The sequence below is a fragment of the Morus notabilis genome, unplaced genomic scaffold (genome assembly GCF_000414095.1).
Source record: "Morus notabilis unplaced genomic scaffold, ASM41409v2 Scaffold98, whole genome shotgun sequence".
Classification (NCBI taxonomy): Eukaryota; Viridiplantae; Streptophyta; class Magnoliopsida; order Rosales; family Moraceae; genus Morus; species Morus notabilis.
The window spans coordinates 572429-592087 of record NW_010359472.1 but is presented as its reverse complement, the minus strand read 5'-3'; the positions used below and the strand labels follow the sequence as shown (position 1 = coordinate 592087).

The following is a 19659-nucleotide window of genomic DNA, read 5'->3' as shown; positions in this document are numbered from 1 at the left end:
GAGAAATTTCTGAGAGAAACCTGGACCCCTTCCTTCCATAGCAACATTAGACCACCCCTCGACTCCACTAAATCTACTATAAAACTAAAGTTGACAAACCCCAAACGACAGGCCAATGACTTAGCTCGTCTTCCACCCAATTTCGTTTCCATTAGAAAAACTATTAAAGTATAAAACTATTATTGGCCCACATCCTAACAGCTTAAGCTTTTGGGATGGATTGATAAACTAACATGGTATCAGAGCCACTCTCTGATCCTTGATTTTCCTTGCCAACCAGAATGCCAAAATACGGAATGGCTGGCGGGAAAGAAACCTCATCATCCGAGGTTACCTCTGCCTCATCAGGGGCTGTCAATCCGATTCAGATTGATGGATTTGAAGCCCCCTTTCAGCAAATCACGAGTCACAAATTCAATGGACAGAATTTTGTCCAATGGTCACATTCCGTAATGATGTTCATAGAAGGAAAAGGAAAAGAAGACTACCTCACCGGTGATGCTGCACAACCGGATGAGAAGGATCCCAAGTTTAAAACTTGGAAAACAGAAAATAGCATGGTTCGGTCATGGCTGATCAACTCCATGAATACCGAGATGGGAGAAAACTTTATGTATTACAAAACACCAAAGGAGATGTGGGATGCGGTGAAGCGGAGTTATTCCAACAGGGAAAACACTTCAGAGATTTTCAGGCTCAAGGGAATTCTGAACGATCTTCACCAAGGAGAACTAAACGTAATGGAATACTTTAATACTCTATCACGCCATTGGCAACAACTGGACATCCTTGACGAAACAACATGGCATTGTGCTGAGGATCATAAGCGATACAAGGAAATTCTGGAAAGAGATAGGGTGTACAAGTTTTTGCTTGGTCTTAATAAAACCTTAGATGATGTTCGTGGAAGGATCTTAAGCACGAAGCCTCTACCAGATGTTTGTGTGGTCTTATCAGAAGTGAAGTAGGAAGAGAGCCGAAAGAAATTAATGCTAGGAAACCCCAATGATGTTGTGATCTCGACTTCTAATGATGCTGGAAACTCAACTACAGATGCTTCTGCCTTCGCCGCACGAGGACCACAATCCAATAGCGAGAACCAACAAAGAAGAAACCGGCCTTGGTGTGATCATTGCAAGCGATCCGGACACACCAAAGATAGTTGCTGGAAAATCCATGGGAAACTAGCAAATTGGACCCCTCAGAAGCAGAATGAAGGAAGAGGCTTCCAAGCCTCCCAAGATAAGCATGGAATGGATGCTCCCACACAACAACAACACGCAGAATCTTCGATTCACTGAACAAGGAGCAGTTAGAGCAACTTTATTGTCTTCTCACATCACCATCTAAGCCAATTTCTAATGTAGGGTTGTGCACCACGACACATAATGGTAACCATTCAGCCTTGATCTCATCACTTCATACCCAGGAATCGTGGATCATTGATTCCGGTGCCTCTGACCACATGACAGATTGTTCCAAACACTTTTCTTCCTATACTCAATATTCTAATACTGCTAAAATTAAGATTGCCGATGGGTCTCTAGCTACTATTGTTGGAATAGGTTCAATACAAATCTCAAAAAACCTTATTCTTCATTCCGTCCTACATGTTCCAGCCTTAAAGTGTAATTTGCTGTCCATTAGTAAACTCAATCGTGACAATAACTGTGTAGCTAATTTTCACTCTTCTATGTGTCAATTTCAGGACCTATCATCGAGGAAGACGATTGGCAGTGCTAGAGCCTATGAGGGACTTTATTTCCTTGAGAATTCAGAATCTGAGAGTCGACAAGTACATGTGTCAGGAGTGTCTTTTATTTCGGTTTCTACTAATAAAGAAATAATGTTGTGGCATCATAGACTTGGCCACCCCAGTTTTTCCTATTTGAAATTTTTGTTACCGGCTCCTATTCAAGAATAAATATACTATTTCATTTACTTGTGATATTTGTCAATTTGCGAAGCATATGCTTGTACCTTTCTCACCAAAACCATATGCACCCTCTATGCCTTTCTCCTTAATTCACAGTGATATATGGGGCCCATCTAGGGTAACAACCTTGAATGGCAAACGATGGTTCATCAGTTTATTGATGACAATACACGGGTAACTTGGGTTTACTTGCTTAAGGAAAAATCTAAAACCAGCCAAATCTTTCAAACCTTCCACAAAATGGTCCAAACTCAATTTCAGAAAAAGATTTCGGTTCTAAGAACTGATAATGGCAATGAATACTTCCAGTCCACTTTGGGTAATTATCTTGACCAACATGGAATCATTCACCAAAGTTCTTGTACTGAAACACCACAGCAAAATGGAATTTCAGAAAGAAAGAATTGACATCTGTTGGAAGTGGCCCGTGCCCTTATGTTCACAATGAATGTACCCAAATATTTGTGGGGTGATGCCATTTTAACCACGGCCTTTCTCATCAATAGACTACCAAGCCGCCCCCTCAAATTTCAAACCCCATTGTTTGTTCTTACAACTCAAGTCCCATACTTCAATATCCTCACAAACAACCTTCCTCTTAAAACCTTTGGTTGTATTGCATTTGTCCATGTCCATTCCCAACATCGCTCCAAACTCGATCCCCGAGCCATAAAAACCATCTTCCTTGGATATTCTCACAAAAACGGGGTATCGTTGTTTCTGCCCACAAACAAAAAAATCCTTTGTTACCTGAGATGTTACCTTTTTTGAAGAGATACCTTATTATTCCCACACTTCGCTTCAGGGGGAAAGTAATGATAAAGAAGCTTATGTGTGGGAATGGGACGTTACAGCCACAGTTGAAGAAGCTTCGCCACTAACAATTGAAGGAACTTTGGCCCCACAGTCAGCTCCCATTGTCGAGATTCCAGTTCCAGCCCAAACCGAAACTGAACTTGAAGATTCACAACCACCTTCACAGACCTCACAGCCATAGCAGTCGTCCTAGCCTTGTTCACAGCCAATCCCGCAGCCACCTTCGTTGCCAAATCCACAACCACCTCCAAAACTGCAAGTCTACTCTCGGAGAAAAAATTTTCAAGGAAATAAACAACTCACAGGCAGGCACTGTGGACTGCCCTAAATCTGAACCTATGGTGGGTCCTAATCCTTCATCCTTAGGTAAACCCGAAACTCTTCATGATAGACTAGATGATCCCATTGCTCTACGAAAAGGTGTTAGGACATGTACAAAACACTCAATTTCCAAATTTGTGTCATATGATAATCTATCACCCTCGTTTCGTGCTTTCACAACAAACCTTTCTAGATTTGATGTTCCCAGGACGATTGAAGAAGCTCTAGCTGTCCCAGAATGGAAGATTGCGGTGCTAGAAGAGATGCGTGCCCTTGAGAAAAACAAGACTTAGAGCCTAGTAGAACTACCACAAGACAAGAAAGTAGTGGGATGCAAGTGGGTGTTCACAGTTAAAGTAAAGCCAGATGGTTCAGTGGAGCGGTACGAAGCCCGATTGGTAGCAAAGGGCTTCACACAAACCAACAGGTTAGACTACACAAAAATGTTTGCTCCAGTTGGAAAGCTCAACACTGTTCGGGTTCTCTTATCCTTAGCAGCAAATATGGATTGGCCTCTTTATCAACTTGATGTAAAGAATGCCTTTCTGAATGGAGAGCTAGAAGAAAAAGTATATATGAGTCTCCCACCTGGTTTCTATGAGGGCAAACGGGACAAGACAGTGTGTAAGCTGAAAAAGTCTTTATATGGTTTAAAGCAGTCACCTAGGGCTTGGTTTGAAAGATTCTCCAAAGTAATCAAAGGTCATGGATACTTACAAGGACAATCAGATCATACTCTCTTCGTCAAGCATTCCACGAACAACAAGGTTACAGTTTTGATCGTATATGTGGGCGACATAATATTGACTGGGGATGACTTCCAAGAGATGAAAGAAATTAAGAAGATTATGGCTAGGGAATTCAAGATCAAGGACCTAGGATTCATGAAATATTTCCTAGGAATGGAGGTTGCAAGGAGTAAGAAGGGGATCTCCATATCACAAAGAAAGTATACGATGGATTTATTAGAAGAGACAGGAATGCTCGGTTGCAAGCCCATAGACTCTCCTATTGAACCGAGAGGAAGGAAGAATTTAGGTGATGGAGATCTGGTAGACACAAGTAGATATAAGATTGATCTATCTCTCACACACTAGACCAGACATAGCATTTGCAGTCAGTGTGGTAAGCTAATACATGCATTCACCACGCCAAAAACATCTTGATATAGTCCATCGCATATTAAGATATCTCAAGAAGAATCCAGGGAAAGGACTATTCTTCCGGAAGAATGAGGATAGGAAGGTGAAGATCTACACGGATGCAGATTGGGCAGATTTTGAAGAAGATAGGAGGTCAACATCTGGGTATTGTACTCAGGTTTAGGGAAACCTAGTGACTTGGCGTAGCAAAAAACAGGCTGTAGTCGCAAGAAGTAGTGCTGAGGCTGAATATAGGGCTATGACTCATGGCATTTGTGAGGCAATCTGGATAAAACGACTACTGGAAGAATTAAGAATTGAGTGTGAGTTTCCTATGCAGCTCTATTGCGACAACAAGGCTACGATTAGCATAGCACACATAAACATGTGGAGGTGGACAGGCATTTTATCACAAAAAAAATTGAGAGTGGGATAATCAGTATCGGATACGTTCCTACGAAGCAACAAGTGGCTGATATTCTAACTAAAGGACTGCACGGACTAGCGTTTGAAGAGTTAGCAAGCAAGCTCGGACTCATAGACATTTACGTCCAAGCTTGAGGGGGAGTGTTGGCATATCAGATTAGGTTGATCTAATCAGATTTCACTGGGATAAATCAATTTGGAAGATTTTGAATATTCAAATCTTCCCTTATCTTCTCCTATTGATTATCCCAGAGGTTTAGGATTAGCTATTAGTCAATAAAATCTAATTTGATTATTAAATTCAAATCAGTCACTTTATTAGGAGATTTTCTTTTCTTTTTATTCGGATAAGCCAACCTACCTTGGCTGTCTATTTAAGTGTATTTCCGCCACATTGAATAATATTGCATATTATTTTCTTTCAAATCCGCTTTCATGGTATCAGAGCGGGAGGTCCTGGGTTCAAACTCCCGTAATTGCACTCTTTATCTCCATTTAAAATTATCATCATGTGTTGGGACTTTAACATATATCGGGCTTAAATATTCACGTGTTGGGCTTTCCAATTAATTTACCCACACGATTGCCCATTGTCCAGCCCACACGTGAGGGGGAGTGTTAAAATATAAAACTATTGTTGGCCCACCTCCTAACAGCTTAAGTTTTTGGAATGGATTGGTAAACTAACAAAAACCACCTCCGGGGACAAGCGATATTGCTTTCTGTGCTCTCTTGAGTGCACGGGGATTCCCCAGTCCCCGAGCATTCCAACTCATCAGACCCATTGGGTTTGGTGGGGCTATCAACAGCCCTCCGCCATTTTCCCGCCCAAAGTATAAGACAAATTTTCAAAAACTCTCCATACCTTTCACTTTTCGTACCATCAGCCTCATCAATCTTCTTCCTCTTTGATGCGATTCCAGAAGCTGCTGGCTCTTCTTTTCTCCCGCCCTTGCGCGGTCTAGTCGACTTCTTTGGGTTTCTCCTATCCCCTTCTGCCGAACTGCCTATTGTGAAAGTGAAAGCCTCTTTGAAACGAGAAGCATTTAGCATCTCAATTTCAGAGAATGTATTAGGAGATACGACATCACGTTTTGATACCGAATTATTAGCCTTGTCTTCGTCATTCACAGTAATGACATGTGCTTTCTTTAACTCCTTTCCATTCGGCTCATTAATCTTCACTAAAAGCCCATTGTCCCCAAGCCCACTTTGTTGACTAAAAACTCTCTCCCACGGAAATTTGATTTGAAAAGATTCGCTAGACTCCGGATTTACAGGGCTAATCAATGTCCTCTGCGATTCCGTCAATCCCTGATTTTGAGGCAAATTATCTTCCAGATAATTCTGGAAATCTCTTATTGGCATTGGCACTGCTAGCTAATTCAATAACGCCCCCCTCTTGTTCTGCCACATCACTAGGCATCTCTGATCCTCCAACAAGGAACCTTGATTGGCCTTGGAAACGACTGCCGGACCGACCAAAACATCGACCCTGGCCTCACATAGCAATCACCCGTCTCTGGTTGAGATCTTGCGCTAGAACACAGAGCCATGATCCATACGGAAATTCATTCGTCTCAACACATATCTTTGCCGTCGACGCAGTACATTCACATGCCCCATGTTTGAGGAGATCCAACACTTTATGATATTTTTGTCATAGTAGATTATATCTACAGCCACCACCTCTTTGTTCCAAACTAAACCAAAACCTCCCACCGTCCCTATTAAGGGGGACATAACAAGTTTTCAAAATTCCACCTAGAAACAAATCCGTTGAAACAGTTCTTGAATCATGTTTTAGAGAGAACTAACATATAAGGTTTATGAGACCTGACCAAAGCCCCTAGGTCTCTGACCGCCGTAGTTTGGGCCAAACCACAACAGTTGGTCGCTATGCACTTCATTGGTCTAGCGGAAGGGCACGTTTGCCTTCCTCCGCTTGTTTTGAAATTGAAGAAAAGATAATAGAGTTACCTCGCTGCTACGTCGAGTTGCCCACCAGTTTTGGCTAAAACTTCCCCCATCTCAAAGAGTCTGGTGCCTCCATCCAATTTTGTGAAGATTTTACCCCCCTGATTTCAATGCTCTCCCCGCCCTCTTCCTCTTCTAGATCCCAATCTCTTTCTGGCCGATTTCGTCGCACTTCTAGGGTCAAAATTGCCAACATTACACTAATCTCCGGGGCTGTTTAGGGCATATGTGTCCGATTCATGCCCTAGCCCAGAAGATGTAGAGGCCCTTAGGCCTTTTCCGAACTCACTTTTAATGTCATCTATAACCGGGTAGACCACCTCCCTAACCTTCCTGTTTTTCAAATTGTGTTGTTGAGCCCTAATTCCTTTTAGCCCAGCCAAAGGGATCAACGCAACCTGGTGGGCCTGAAATTGATCAATTGTATCAGGGCTCAACATATAGGCTACAACATCCTTACGAGCGTTAGAGGAAGCCCTTAGGTTCACTGTATTACCTTTCAGCCTTGTTTTTGGTCATCTTTGCTCCATCATGCTCTGAAAGCCTGCTCTGTTAAACCCATCCATGTCCTGCTGTACCTCCTCAATACGCGTGCTTTGGCCTTGATCCTTTGAGGAACATATGATTGCCCCATCCTTGCCTGCTAACACATGCATGAATCCTTGCGTTGTCCTCCTCCTACTGGAGCGTACCCTGCTCTGCTGCATTCCCCTGACAGTGGCTTGATTGTAGATTTTCGTCAGACGTTGTCCCCTCAATAGAGCTTCCCCCTGCAGTGATTTCTCTGGCTATCTCCTCTACAGTTGGCTATTTTTTCGGTGATGGTCGTGGCCTCAGGCCTATTGGCCACCATAGCCAAGTGTAACTATCTGCCTTTATCCATTTTCCATAAAATTTCATTAGATTCCCATAGCCATCGTCTAGCATTGCTTCTGTCTTCATCTTGCACCGATTTTCTTCATGTCCAACCATACCACATTTGAAGCAAATCCCAAATAAAAGTTCATATCTAAAAGAAACCCACCTTTTGATTTCGGAACAGTCTCGTTGGAAAAATCCAGCAACAATGGGTCTCTCCAGATTTATCATCACCTTGACCCTGAAAAATCTGCCCCAGGTTTTGGACCCTGATTTTGGAACGAAAGTTGCTAACACTTCACCAGCTCTAGCACCAACAAGCCTAACATTATCATCTGTGAAGAAGTCGGGAGGGACGCCGTGGACTTGGACTCAGAATAGGGTTTTGTTGAAACTCATTTGGGACATTTGGAGCCCTGGCATCCAGTCTTGCAGAACCAAGTGGTGTCCACCATTAACAGTCCACGGTCTTTCGGTCATCACCCACTGCTTGTCTTCCTTGGATTTGAAAGTGAAAACGAAGACATTTGGTGCCTCTTCTTGCATGTACCACATGCAAATCTCACTCCATGCCTTCATCAGCCCATTTCTGACCACCAATTTACTCTGCTTGTGATGGGCTATAACCTTCCCAACCGCCTTTGTATCCGCCCTGATAGAAGTTAGCTTTTGATCCAGGATTAACTTGATCACATCATCAGCACAGTGTAAAGCTTCTGCTTTGCGGATGAGCTCCTCTAATTGCGCTTCTTCACTAGGCTCCATGGCAAAGAACACACACTAGAGGCCTCAATGGAACAGGAAACAATCTTTAGACTATATGCCACACTAAAGAGTATGATGCCAACAAAGGCTAACAGAGATATACGATCTCAAAGGGCACTACGACCCACCGGGTACCATTACCCTATTTTCTATCCTTACCATCACCACATAATTATTAGCCTAAAAAAACACGTTAGCCAAAGAACTTCAAGTTAAAGAATAATTTAAAGAGGAAACTAATAGTATCTTGATCATCGCCACATAATCAAGCTCAAATAAAAGTAAATTATCATAAACCAAGTATTTGAACAGGAAAAAGGGCAAAAAAAAAAAAGGAGAAACCCCCATGTCAAACAATCCAATCACCACTCTGCTATGCATACAACATCAAATAGCAGCAAAAGACAAAGATCAGCATAAGACACTCCACTCAAGTAGTCAGAGATTAGGGTACTCAAAAAAAAAAAAAAAAACATAAAGCACCACTATTTTTAATAAAGCTTAAATTAGAAATATATCAGTCTATTCCAATACAGATTGAAAAAAAAAAAAAAAAAGAAAAAGAAAGCCCATTTATTCAAATACAAAAAAACAAGCAAACTTTCCCACAAACCATCATTCCCGCAGTTCACCCCCACAAAAAAAAAAATCTCTTTAATCGCAAACAAACAACAGAAAGGCAACACAAAAACAAAATATTTCCAAGATCAAGTGCAGTATCCGTTCTCACGAGTTAAAAAGAATAACCAAACAATCATAAGAGCACAAAACTCACCAAACTACGAAGAACCCACATGAGTCCCAACAGGCACATGAATGTCCTTGTACAAACAAACATAAGGAGCATCACATCCCACATACTTCCCAGTCCACCTTCCCTCATCAATGTAGCTCGCATCCCAAACCGAGGCATACAAGAACATTGGTTTCTCCGGGAACCCCTCGCCTTCTCTCCGCTCCTCTCTCCTCACAACCTTTCCATCAATCAGCCACTCGATCAAATCTGGACCCCACTTGATGACATACTCATGAAACCCGTCGGAGCAATCAAAACCCAGATTGTGAATTTGCTCTCTGTTTCCAGTGCCAGAAGTGTAGACGTTGGTCTGGACGACGGTCCGGTCCTTGCCCAAGAACTCGAAGTCGATCTCGTCCTGGGACTTGTCGCCCTCTAGGGAGGAGAGGTAGATATTGAAGTTGAGGCCGCTGGTGTTGCCGCCGGGGCACTTGATGTGGGCCCGGAAGGTGCCGTGGAGGAAGCGGGTGGTGGTGCGCCAACGAGCGCCGCCACGGTGGTCGAAGGTGAGGGCGATGGAGTTGGAGTCGGCGCAGTGGGCGCAGGCCTCCGGAGTGTAGTCAATGGTGATCTCCTTTAGAGGTTGGGTCTGGTGGAGAGGCGCTGGATGGAGAGCTGGGTCCGCCATTGGAGAAAGATCGGATCAAGCTCGACTTCGAACGTGGGCGTTGAATTTGAGTCAGAAAACAGAAGTGACACTCGTACCCTATTTTTATTTCCCCCTTCTTGTTAGCATTCTGAGTCCTAAATTTTCATCAATATGACAACTTGGCCCTTCAATTTGTGACTTTGGCAAAGTACTACTAATTTTAAATTGGACACTTTAACTCAATTTAAATAGAAAATATAATTTAAATTGTGTATTTATTAAACACGAATTTAAATTTTATTTACTGTTTAAATTGAATTAAACTGAACTAAAAAAAAAAACAAACAGGGGGCCTAAACTCTTTTTTACCATTTTAATCTATTACAATAAAATTGAGAAATTTTTTTTGAAATTTAATGGCGGTAATCATGTATTTATTGTATGTGATAAATTGAAATTTTACAAAATTAGTTTATATTATGTAAAGAATGTTATTTTCATTACTGTTAAAACCCATTAAAAATAAGAGAAAAAATTCAAAAAATATCTCCACACTTTTTTTAAATACAACTTTTACCTCTGAATTTTAAATACAAAATTAGTTTATATTATGTAAAGAATGTTATTTTCATTACTGTTAAAACCCATTAAAAATAAGAGAAAAAATTCAAAAAATATCTCCACACTTTTTTTAAATACAACTTTTACCTCTGAATTTTTTAAAATATAAAAAGTATCTCGTGTCTTTTTCAACTCATATAAAAAGAATCTTTTTTAAAACTTTTTAGATTTATTTTTTTAAAAAATGGCCAAATTATTTTTGAATATCTCATATACTGTCTAAATTTATGATGGGCTATACTAACTTCAACGTACCCCTCCTAGATTTTTTTTAAGTAAACCTCTAAGAAAATTTACAATACCAATTTGAACCTTTTTTTGTTGCTTTTTTTTTTTTCATTTTAATAAGAAAGTGAAATCTTTTTTGAAAAAGATGTAATTTTTTTAAAAAAATTCTATTTGGCAAAGTATGACAAATTTATTTACCAATTTTTGAGGTTAGTGTATTTTGTAGTGCATAATAAACCAACTTGCTAGAATTGTCCAGTACTATTATGCAACACAATTTTTAGATCTTTTCTTAAGATTTCACTTTCTTATCGAAAAAAAAACTTGTTCAAATTAGTGCTGTAAATTTCCTAAGAGAGCCACTTCAAGAAAGAGAGAGAGAGGTACTACTATGTAACAAAATTTTTACATCCTTTCTTAAGATTTCACTTTCTTATCGAAAAAAAAACTTGTTCAAATTAGTGCTGTAAATTTCCTAAAAGAGCCAAGAGAGAGAGAGAGAGAGAGAGAAATTAAGAGGGGTGTTTGGAAGTTGGTAAAGGCCAGCATTAATTTGAATATTATGTGGGATATTTAAGGATAATTTGGCTATTTAAAAAAAAAACTAAATCAGAAAAGTTAAAAGAGGGGATTGTCACGCCCCCCAAACGGGGTGGGTGACGTGGAGCTCGATTAGAGATAATAAAGCAGATTCCCAAACGAACCCCACTCGACTGAATTAAAATATAAATGAATTACAGAATCCCAGAGCCTTTGACAACACAGGGCTCCACCCCACAGGACATACAGTATCGTACATACATGCTCATGTAAATAATCATTACAACAGACATCAACCACACTCTAGTAAATCTAAATATTACATAAGTTTACAGAATTCTCAAATTCCTTACATTTATTCAAGAGGATGAACTCAATCCTTACTTCATCCAACAGTAGCAATCTTCCGCTACCCCGCACCGCTCCTACAGTCTTCTGGGAGGGGTTTAATACATTTGAAACATAAAACATGAGTGAAAGGCCCAGTAGGATATAATTTGAAATGACTTAAGTGAATAGACAAATGAGCACGTAAATAAATAAATGAATAAGTAAATAAAATTAGACATTCAGTCCCGACAGAATAGCCAGAATCTCACATCTTTTTTCTCAAATGAAATATAACTGAAAATAACCGTATTATAGGCTTCAGTAAGTAATTAGTATAAATTACTTACCTAACCAAGTGCCTCGCCTACCCGGACCGAGTTTCGGGTTCTGCCCCCGAGGATGCACTATCCGCATCCTATCTAGGCTTACAGCAATAGACTTTATTACCAGTTCACAAGATCTCTTTGCTTAAGAAATCATTCATTAACCTTTCTGAAATTATTTTTACGACCCTACGAACTACTCAAGCTGCGGGCCCCATGACTGGGCAAGCCATGAGGTTCCATGACTGGACAAGCTATGGATTCCATGGACAGGACAAGCCATGGATCTCCATAAAATAAACAAGTCATGGTTTTCAAAGAGTTTTCTTTCGCAAACCAATCCCTTTCTTTAAAACATTTTCAAGGCCAAAATCCTTTTTTGAAAACAGGCTCACAAGGAAAAAGGATAGAAATCCTACCTCGCACTATCAAACCTGGGACTAGCGTTGCCTTTTCCGGCTCCCGCTTCCTCAAGCCCCTTCAGTCTCAATCCTCAGCGATCACTGATGCAAGACAACACTTTAGGATTAATTCTCATTCCTAAAGCAATCCAAATCTCAATTAGCTACCAAGATTTCCAATTAGTGTGCCCTAATCCATTTTCATATTTCAAATTATCATTCCAAGGGTTTTCCATCTCAAATCAAGGATTAAAGATGCTAATCCATTTATCCCAAGTCCCCAAATGAAGCTAATTTGGGTTCTCCCCGAAAACAGGGGTCAAAATAGCATTTTCAGACCAAACAGGGTCAAACTCATGTGCACCGATCGACCGGTGACAGAGCAGTCCAACACTACCGGTCGACTGGTAATGTGCACACCGGTCGACCGGTCAGCCTATGCAATCCGGTCGACTGGTTTCCATGTGATCTGGTCGACCAGACAAGTCGACCGGTGGAATCAGCTGTGCGAGAGAAGCTCGCGGAAACCAGTCCAAAAACCTACAAATCCAGTCCCAAATCCAAATATTTTAAAGGAAAACCACTAGATCCGGGTTCTAGGTCCTAAAACAAGTCCAAAGAACCCAAGATCTCCAATTTCTACCATAGTTTTACTCAAAAACCATCAAAATCCGGTTTGAACCAAAAATAAGTTTTGAAATTCAAAAGCTTGAGATTCAAAAGAGGTTCTTTCAGTAATCTTACCTCGAATCCTTCTCTTGACGTTGAAAATGCTTTGAAACTCTTATTTGGTTCAAGATCTGTTTGATTTGGGACAAAAACGAGAGTGAGAGAGAAAGAGAGAGAGCACGGGAGTGAAGAGAGAGAGTGAGAGTGAAAGAGAGAGAGAAAGTGCACGGGAAGGAAGGAAGGGAATAAGAAAAAGAAAGAAAAGAAAAGAAAAAGAAAAAGAAAAGAAAATAGACAGATACTAACATTTAAAGGAAGCAGTTCAGAAATGCGCCCATACACACTTCTGGGTTAAAATGAAAATTACTGAGAATACTTTAAATACCTTGGAACTATTTAAATTATACGTCAGAAACATTTATTAATCAAAACTCAATTAATCAAGTCAGATTAGGCACACTAATAATCTTAATTACCTTAATTAATCTCAATTAATTCTTCAGGGTGTTATAGCTCCACCTCCCTTAGGCAAATTTTGTCCTCGAAATTAAAGCTTACCTCAAAGCGTAAACATATGCGGATACTGCTCCTGCATCGTTGTCTTAAGCTCCTATGTCGCTTCTTCAACTCCATAGTGCTGCCATAATACTTTCACTAGGGGAATCTCACGATGACGTAGACTCTTTATTTTCTGGTCAAGAATCTGAACTGGTGCCTCCTCGTATGACACGTCATACTGTATCAGAATGTCAAACCACTGCACTACAGGTTCCGGCTCAGGTTGACATTTCTGAAGTATGGAGACATGAAACACGTCATGAACGTGAGATAATTCAGGCGGTAAAGCCAATCGGTACGCCACCACTCCGACTCGTTGCACGATCGGGAATGGTTCCACATACCTTGGTGCAAGTTTCCCTTTTACACCAAACCGAATAACTCCCTTGCGTGGGGAAACCTTTAGCAAGACAAAGTCACCTTTTTGGAATTCCAAAGGCCTACGCCTTCTGCCAGCATAACTTTTCTGACGACTTTGAGCTGTCAACAGTCGTTCCCGAATCACAGCTATCTTCTCATTATTCTCTTGAATGACTTCCGGTCCAGTGCTCAGTCGATCCTCTGATTCCTACCAACACACAGGTTACCTACAAGGACGAAGATACAGAGCTTCAAATGGTGCCATTCCAATACTGGCATGATAGCTGTTGTTATAGGTGAACTCAGCTATGTGCAGGTATTTCTTCCAGTTCCCACCAAATTCCAGAATACAAGCACGAAGCATATCCTCCAGAATCTGAATTACCCTTTCAGATTGCCCATCAGTCTGAGGATGAAATGCTATGCTAAAATTCAAATCTATTCCCATGGAGTCCTGGAAACTCCTCCAATACCGTGCATTAAAACGCGTGTCACGATCAGACATGATAGACAGTGGCACTCCGTGTAGCCTCACGATGTGCTCCAGGTACAATTCTGACAGAATCTTCTGAGAATACATCGCACCAAGTGAATTTTGGCCCAAAAAATTGGGTTGGCGGGCTACGCCCAGCCACTTTTGTAGAGCTCGAAAAGTGCTTCAATTTGGTACATTATAGGCCTAGCACCAATTTTTGGATAAAAAGTTATGGCCGTCCTCAGTCACAGTTCTCCGATTTTTTTTTCCTTCAAAACTGATGAAAACAAGTGACTTTTGGCCCAAAAAATTGGGTTGGCGGGCTATGCCCTGCCACGTTTATAGAGCTCGAAAAGAGCTTCGATTTGGTATATTATAGGCCCATCAACGATTTCTGGATCAAAAGTTATAGCCGTCTGCAATCACAGATCTCTGATTTTTTTTCCTCTGAAACTGATGAAAACAAGTGAATTTTAGCAAAAAAAATATGGTTGGCAGGCTATACCCTGCCACGTTTGTAGAGCTCGAAAAGAGCTTCGATTTGGTATATTATAGGCCCAGCAACGATTTTTGGATCAAAAGTTATGGCCGTCTTCAGTCACAGATCTCCGATTTTTTTTCCTCTGAAACTGATGAAAACAAGTGAATTTTGGCACAAAAAATATGGTTGGCAGGCTATGCCCTGCCACATTTGTAGAGCTCGAAAAGAGCTTCAATTTGCTATATTATAGGCCCAACAACGATTTATAGACCAAAAGTTATGGCCGTCTTCAGTCACAGTTCTCTGATTTTTTTTCCTCCGAAACTGATGAAAACAACTGAATTTCAGCCCTAAAAATTAGGTTGGAAGGCTACGCTTTCCTATGTTTGTAGATCTTGAAAGGAGCTTCGATTTGGTATATTATAGGCCCAGCAACGATTTCAAAATCAAAATTTATGGCCGTCTTCAGTCACAGTTCTCTGATTTTTTTTCCTTCGAAACTGATGAAAACAAGTGAATTTTGGCCCAAAAAATTACGTTGGTAGGCTACGCCCTGCCACATTTGTAGAGCTCGAAAAGAGCTTCGATTTGGTATATTATAGGCCCAGCAACGATTTTTGGATGAAAAGTTATGGCTGTCTTGAGTCACAGTTCTCTGATTTATTTTCCTCTAAAACTGATAAAGACAAGTAAATTTTTTCCCAAAAATTTGGTTGGCGGGCTACGCCTTGCCACGTTTGTAGAGCTCAAAAAGAGCTTCGATTTGGTATATTATAGGCCCAACAATGCTTTCTGGATCAAAAGTTATGGCCGTCTTCAGTCACAATTCTTCGATTTTTTTTCCTCCGAAACTGATGAAAACCAGTGAAATTTGGCCCCAAATATGGGTTGGCGGGTACGCTCTGCCACGTTTATAGAGCTCGAAAAGAGCTTCGATGTGGTATATTATAGGTTCAGCAACGATTTCTGGATCAAAAGTTATGACCGTCTTCAGTCACTGTTCTTTGATATTTTTTTCCTCCGAAACTGATGAAAACAAGTGAATTTTGGCCCAAAAAATATGGTTGGTAGGCTACACCCTGCCACGTTTGTAGAGCTCGAAAACAGCTTCGATTTGGTATATTACAGGCCCAGCAACGATTTCTAGATAAAAAGTTATGGCTGTCTTCAGTCTATGTTCTTTGATTATTATTTCCTCTGAAACTGATGAAAATTAGTGAATTTTGGCCCAAAAAATATGGTTGGCAGGCTACGCCCTACCACGTTTGTAGAGCTCGAAAAGAGCTTTGATTTGGTTTATTACAGGCCCAGCAACGATTTCTGTAACAAAAGTTATGGCCGTCTTCAGTAACAGTTCTTTCATTTTTTTTCCTCCGAAACGGATGAAAACAAGTGAATTTTGGCCCAAACAATTTGGTTGGCGGGCTATGCCCTGCCACGTTTTTTGAGCTCGAAAAGGGCTCCGATTTGGTATATTATAGGCGCAACAATGATTTGTGGTTCAAAAGTTATGGCCGTCTGCAGTCACAGTTCTTTGATTTTTTTTCCTCCGAAACTAATGTAAACAAGGGAATTTTAGCCTAAAAATTGGGTTGGCGGACTACGCCCTTTCATGTTGCAAGAGCTCAAAAAGAGTTTCGATTTGGTATATTGTAGGCCCAGCAATGATTTTTGGATCAAAAGTTATGGCCGTCTTCAGTCACAGATGTCCGATTTTTTTTCCTCCGAAACTGTTGAAAACAAGTGAATTTTGGCCCAAAAAATATGGTTGACAGGCTATGCCCTGCCACATTTGTAGAGCTCGAAAAGAGCTTCGATTTGGTATATTATAGGCCCAGCAACGATTTATGGACCAAAAGTTATGGCTGTCTACAGTCACCGTTCTCTAATTTTTTTCGTCTGAAAATGATGAAAACAAGTTAATTTTTTCCCAAAAATTGGGTTGGCAGGCGACGCCTTGCCATATTTGTAAAGCTCGAAAAGGGCTTCGATGTTGTATATTATAGGCCCAACAATTTTTTCTAGATTAAATGTTATGGCCGTCTTCAGTTACAGTTCATTGATATTTTTTTCCCTGAAACTGATGAAAACCAGTGAATTTTAGGCCAAAAAAGTGGGTTGGCTGGCTACGCCCTGCCACGTTTGTACAGCTCGAAAAGTGCTTCGATTTGGTATATTATGGGCCCAGCAACGATTTTTGGATCAAAAGTTATGGCCGTCTTCAGTCACAGTTCTTTCATATTTTTTTCTTCTGAAACTGATGAAAACAAGTGAATTTTGGCCCGAAAAAATTGGGTTGGCTTGCTATGCCCTGCCACATTTGTAGAGCTCGAAAAGGGCTTCGATTTGGTATATTATAGACCCAGCAATGATTTCTGGATCAAAAGTTATGGCCGTCTTCAGTCACAGTTCTCTGATTTTTTTTCCTCCAAAACTGATGAAAACAAGTGAATTTTGGCCACAAAAATTGGGTTGGCGGGCTACGCTTTACTATGTTTGTAGATCTTGAAATGATCTTCGATTTGGTAAATTATAGGCCCAGCAACGATTTCTAAATCAAAAGTTATGGCCGTCTTCAGTCACAGTTCTCTGATTTTTTTTCCTCTGAAACTGATGAAAATAAGTGAATTTTGGCCCAACAAATTGGGTTGGTAGGCTACGCCCTGCCACTTTTGTAGAGCTCGAAATGAGCTTCGATTTGGTATATTATAGGCCAAGCAATGATTTATGGATCAAAAGTTATGCATGTCTTCAGTCACAGATCTCTGATTTTTTTAATCCGAAACTGATGAAAACAGGTGAATTTTTGCCCAAAAAATATGGTTGGCGGGCTACGTCCTGCCACGTTTGTTGAACTCAAAAAGAGCTTCGATTTGGTATATTATAGGCCCAACATTGATTTCTGGATCAAAAGTTATGGCTGTCCTCAGTCATACATCTCCATTTTTTTTCCTCTGAAACTAATGAAAAGAAGTGAATTTTTGCCCAAAAAATATGGTTGGCATGCTACGTCCTGCCACATTTGTAGAACTCAAAAAGAGCTTCGATTTGGTATATTATAGGTTCAGCAACGATTTTTAGATCAAAAGTAATGACCGTGTTTAGTCACATGGTATATTATAGGTTCAGCAACGATTTTTAGATCAAAAGTAATGACCGTCTTTAGTCACAGTTCTTTGATATTTTTTTCCTCTGAAACTGATGAAAACAAGTGAATTTTGGCCCAAAAAATATGGTTGGCAGGCTACGCCCTGCAACGTTTGTAGAGCTCGAAAAGAGCTTCGATTTGGTATATTACAGGCCGAGGAACGATTTCTAGATAAAAAATTATGGCCGTCTTCAGTGTATGTTCTTTAATTATTTTTTCCTCCGAAACTGATGAAAATAAGTGAATTTTGGCCCAAAAAATATGGTTGGCAGGCTACGCCCTACCACATTTGCAGAGCTCGAAAAGAGCTTCGATTTGGTTTATTACAGGCCTAGCAACGATTTCTGTAACAAAAGTTATGGCCGTCCTCAGTAACAGTTCTTTCATTTTTTTCCTCCGAAACTGATGAAAACAAGTGAATTTTGGCCCTAAAAATTTGGTTACCGGGCTATGCCCTGCCACGTTTGTTGAGCTCGAAAAGGGCTTCGATTTGGTATATTATAGGCGCAACAATGATTTCTAGTTCAAAAGTTATGGCCGTCTGCAGTCACAGTTCTTTGATTTTTTTCCTCCGAAGCTGATGAAAACAAGTGAATTTTAGCCTAAAAAATTGGGTTGGCGGACTACGCCCTTGCACGTTGCAATAGCTCAAAAAGAGCTTCGATTTGGTATATTATAGGCCTAGCAACGAGTTCTGGATCAAAAGTTATGGCTGTCTTCAGTTACAGATCTCTGATTATTTTTCCTTCGAAACTGATGAAAACAAGGGAATTTTGGCAAAAAAAATATGGTTGGCAGGCTATGCCCTGCCACGTTTGTAGAGCTCGAAAAGAGCTTCGATTTGGTATATTATAGGCCCAGCAACGATTTATGGACCAAAAGTTATGGCTGTCTGCAGTCACCGTTCTCTGATTTTTTTCCCCCGAAAATGATGAAAACAAGTAAATATTTTCCCAAAACTTGGGTTGGCAGGCAACGCCCTGCCACATTTGTAGAGCTCGAAAAGAGCTTCAATTTGGTATATTATAGGCCTAGCAACGATTTCTGGATCAAAAGTTATGGCCGTCTTCAGTCACATATCTCCGATTTTTTTTCCTCCGAAACTATTGAAAACAAGTGAATTTTGGCCCAAAAAATATGGTTGGCAGGCTATGCCCTGCCACGTTTGTAGAGCTCGAAAAGAGCTTCGATTTGGTATATTATAGGCCTAGCAACGATTTATGGACCAAAACTTATGGCTGTTTGCAGTCACCGTTCTCCAATTTTTTTCCTCCGAAAATGATGAAAACAAGTAAATTTTTTCCCAAAAATTGGGTTGGCAGGCTGATTGGTGCATGAAAATGCACCATAAATACTACTTTTGATTTATATAATATTAAATATTTAAGCTCTAATTAAGCAATTTCATTATTTTTCTTCATAATATTTTAATTGAAATTTTTCTAGTTTTTGCTTAATTATTTACAGATGAAAGCAGTATAAAAAACTACACAAGAATAAGCCATGAAGCCATGTTTTCAAACCACTCGGAGCCAAGCTCTCAGCCGAGCCGCACAAGCCGATCAGAGAGAGAGAGAACCGAGTAGCTTAGCCGAGCCAACATCAGCTCGTGGACCCCACCACTCAGCGCAGGAATCCGCGCGCGTTTCTTTCCGCCGTCTCACGCCTCGCGCGTCACCAGGACGCCCAACTCTCAGGGCGCGCGTGCTTCCCACATAGCAGTTAAGCGCGTCTCAGTTTTATCCCCCATGGGTCCCGCGTGTCTACGTGCCAGCCAACCACCCATTCTACGCACGCCACCTGTCTCGGTGGGACCCCATTGTCGGCCAGCTTCCCTCGTCGCCTGACCACTGCCAGCAGACTTCCTCCATTCCGCGCGCGACACGTGGCGGCCTTACT

General features: G+C 40.8%; 2 protein-coding genes across 2 annotated transcripts; one reads left to right on the top strand and one right to left on the bottom strand.

The window, feature by feature from the left end:
* The first annotated feature begins 296 nt into the window (after nt 1-296).
* Nucleotides 297-1188, top strand: LOC112090889. Its single transcript, XM_024163206.1, has 2 exons — nt 297-938; nt 1054-1188. Exons 1-2 carry the CDS (start codon nt 297-299, stop codon nt 1186-1188), a joined length of 777 nt encoding a protein of 258 aa, XP_024018974.1.
* Nucleotides 1189-9020: 7832 nt separating this feature from the next.
* LOC21407360 (probable xyloglucan endotransglucosylase/hydrolase protein 27) lies at nt 9021-9665 on the bottom strand. Its single transcript, XM_010094429.1, has one exon. The coding sequence runs from the start codon at nt 9663-9665 to the stop codon at nt 9021-9023; it is 645 nt and encodes a 214-aa protein (XP_010092731.1).
* Nucleotides 9666-19659: the final 9994 nt, after the last annotated feature.

Excerpts from the sequence above, each read along its gene's own strand:
- LOC112090889 (XM_024163206.1), top strand. The coding sequence starts at position 297 with ATGGCTGGCGGGAAAGAAACCTCATCATCCGAGGTTACCTCTGCCTCA. Across the intron at positions 939-1,053 it reads GCACGAAGCCTCTACCAGAT|ATGCTTCTGCCTTCGCCGCA; the intron begins GTTTGTGTGGTC and ends ACTCAACTACAG.
- LOC21407360 (XM_010094429.1), bottom strand. The coding sequence starts at position 9,665 with ATGGCGGACCCAGCTCTCCATCCAGCGCCTCTCCACCAGACCCAACCT.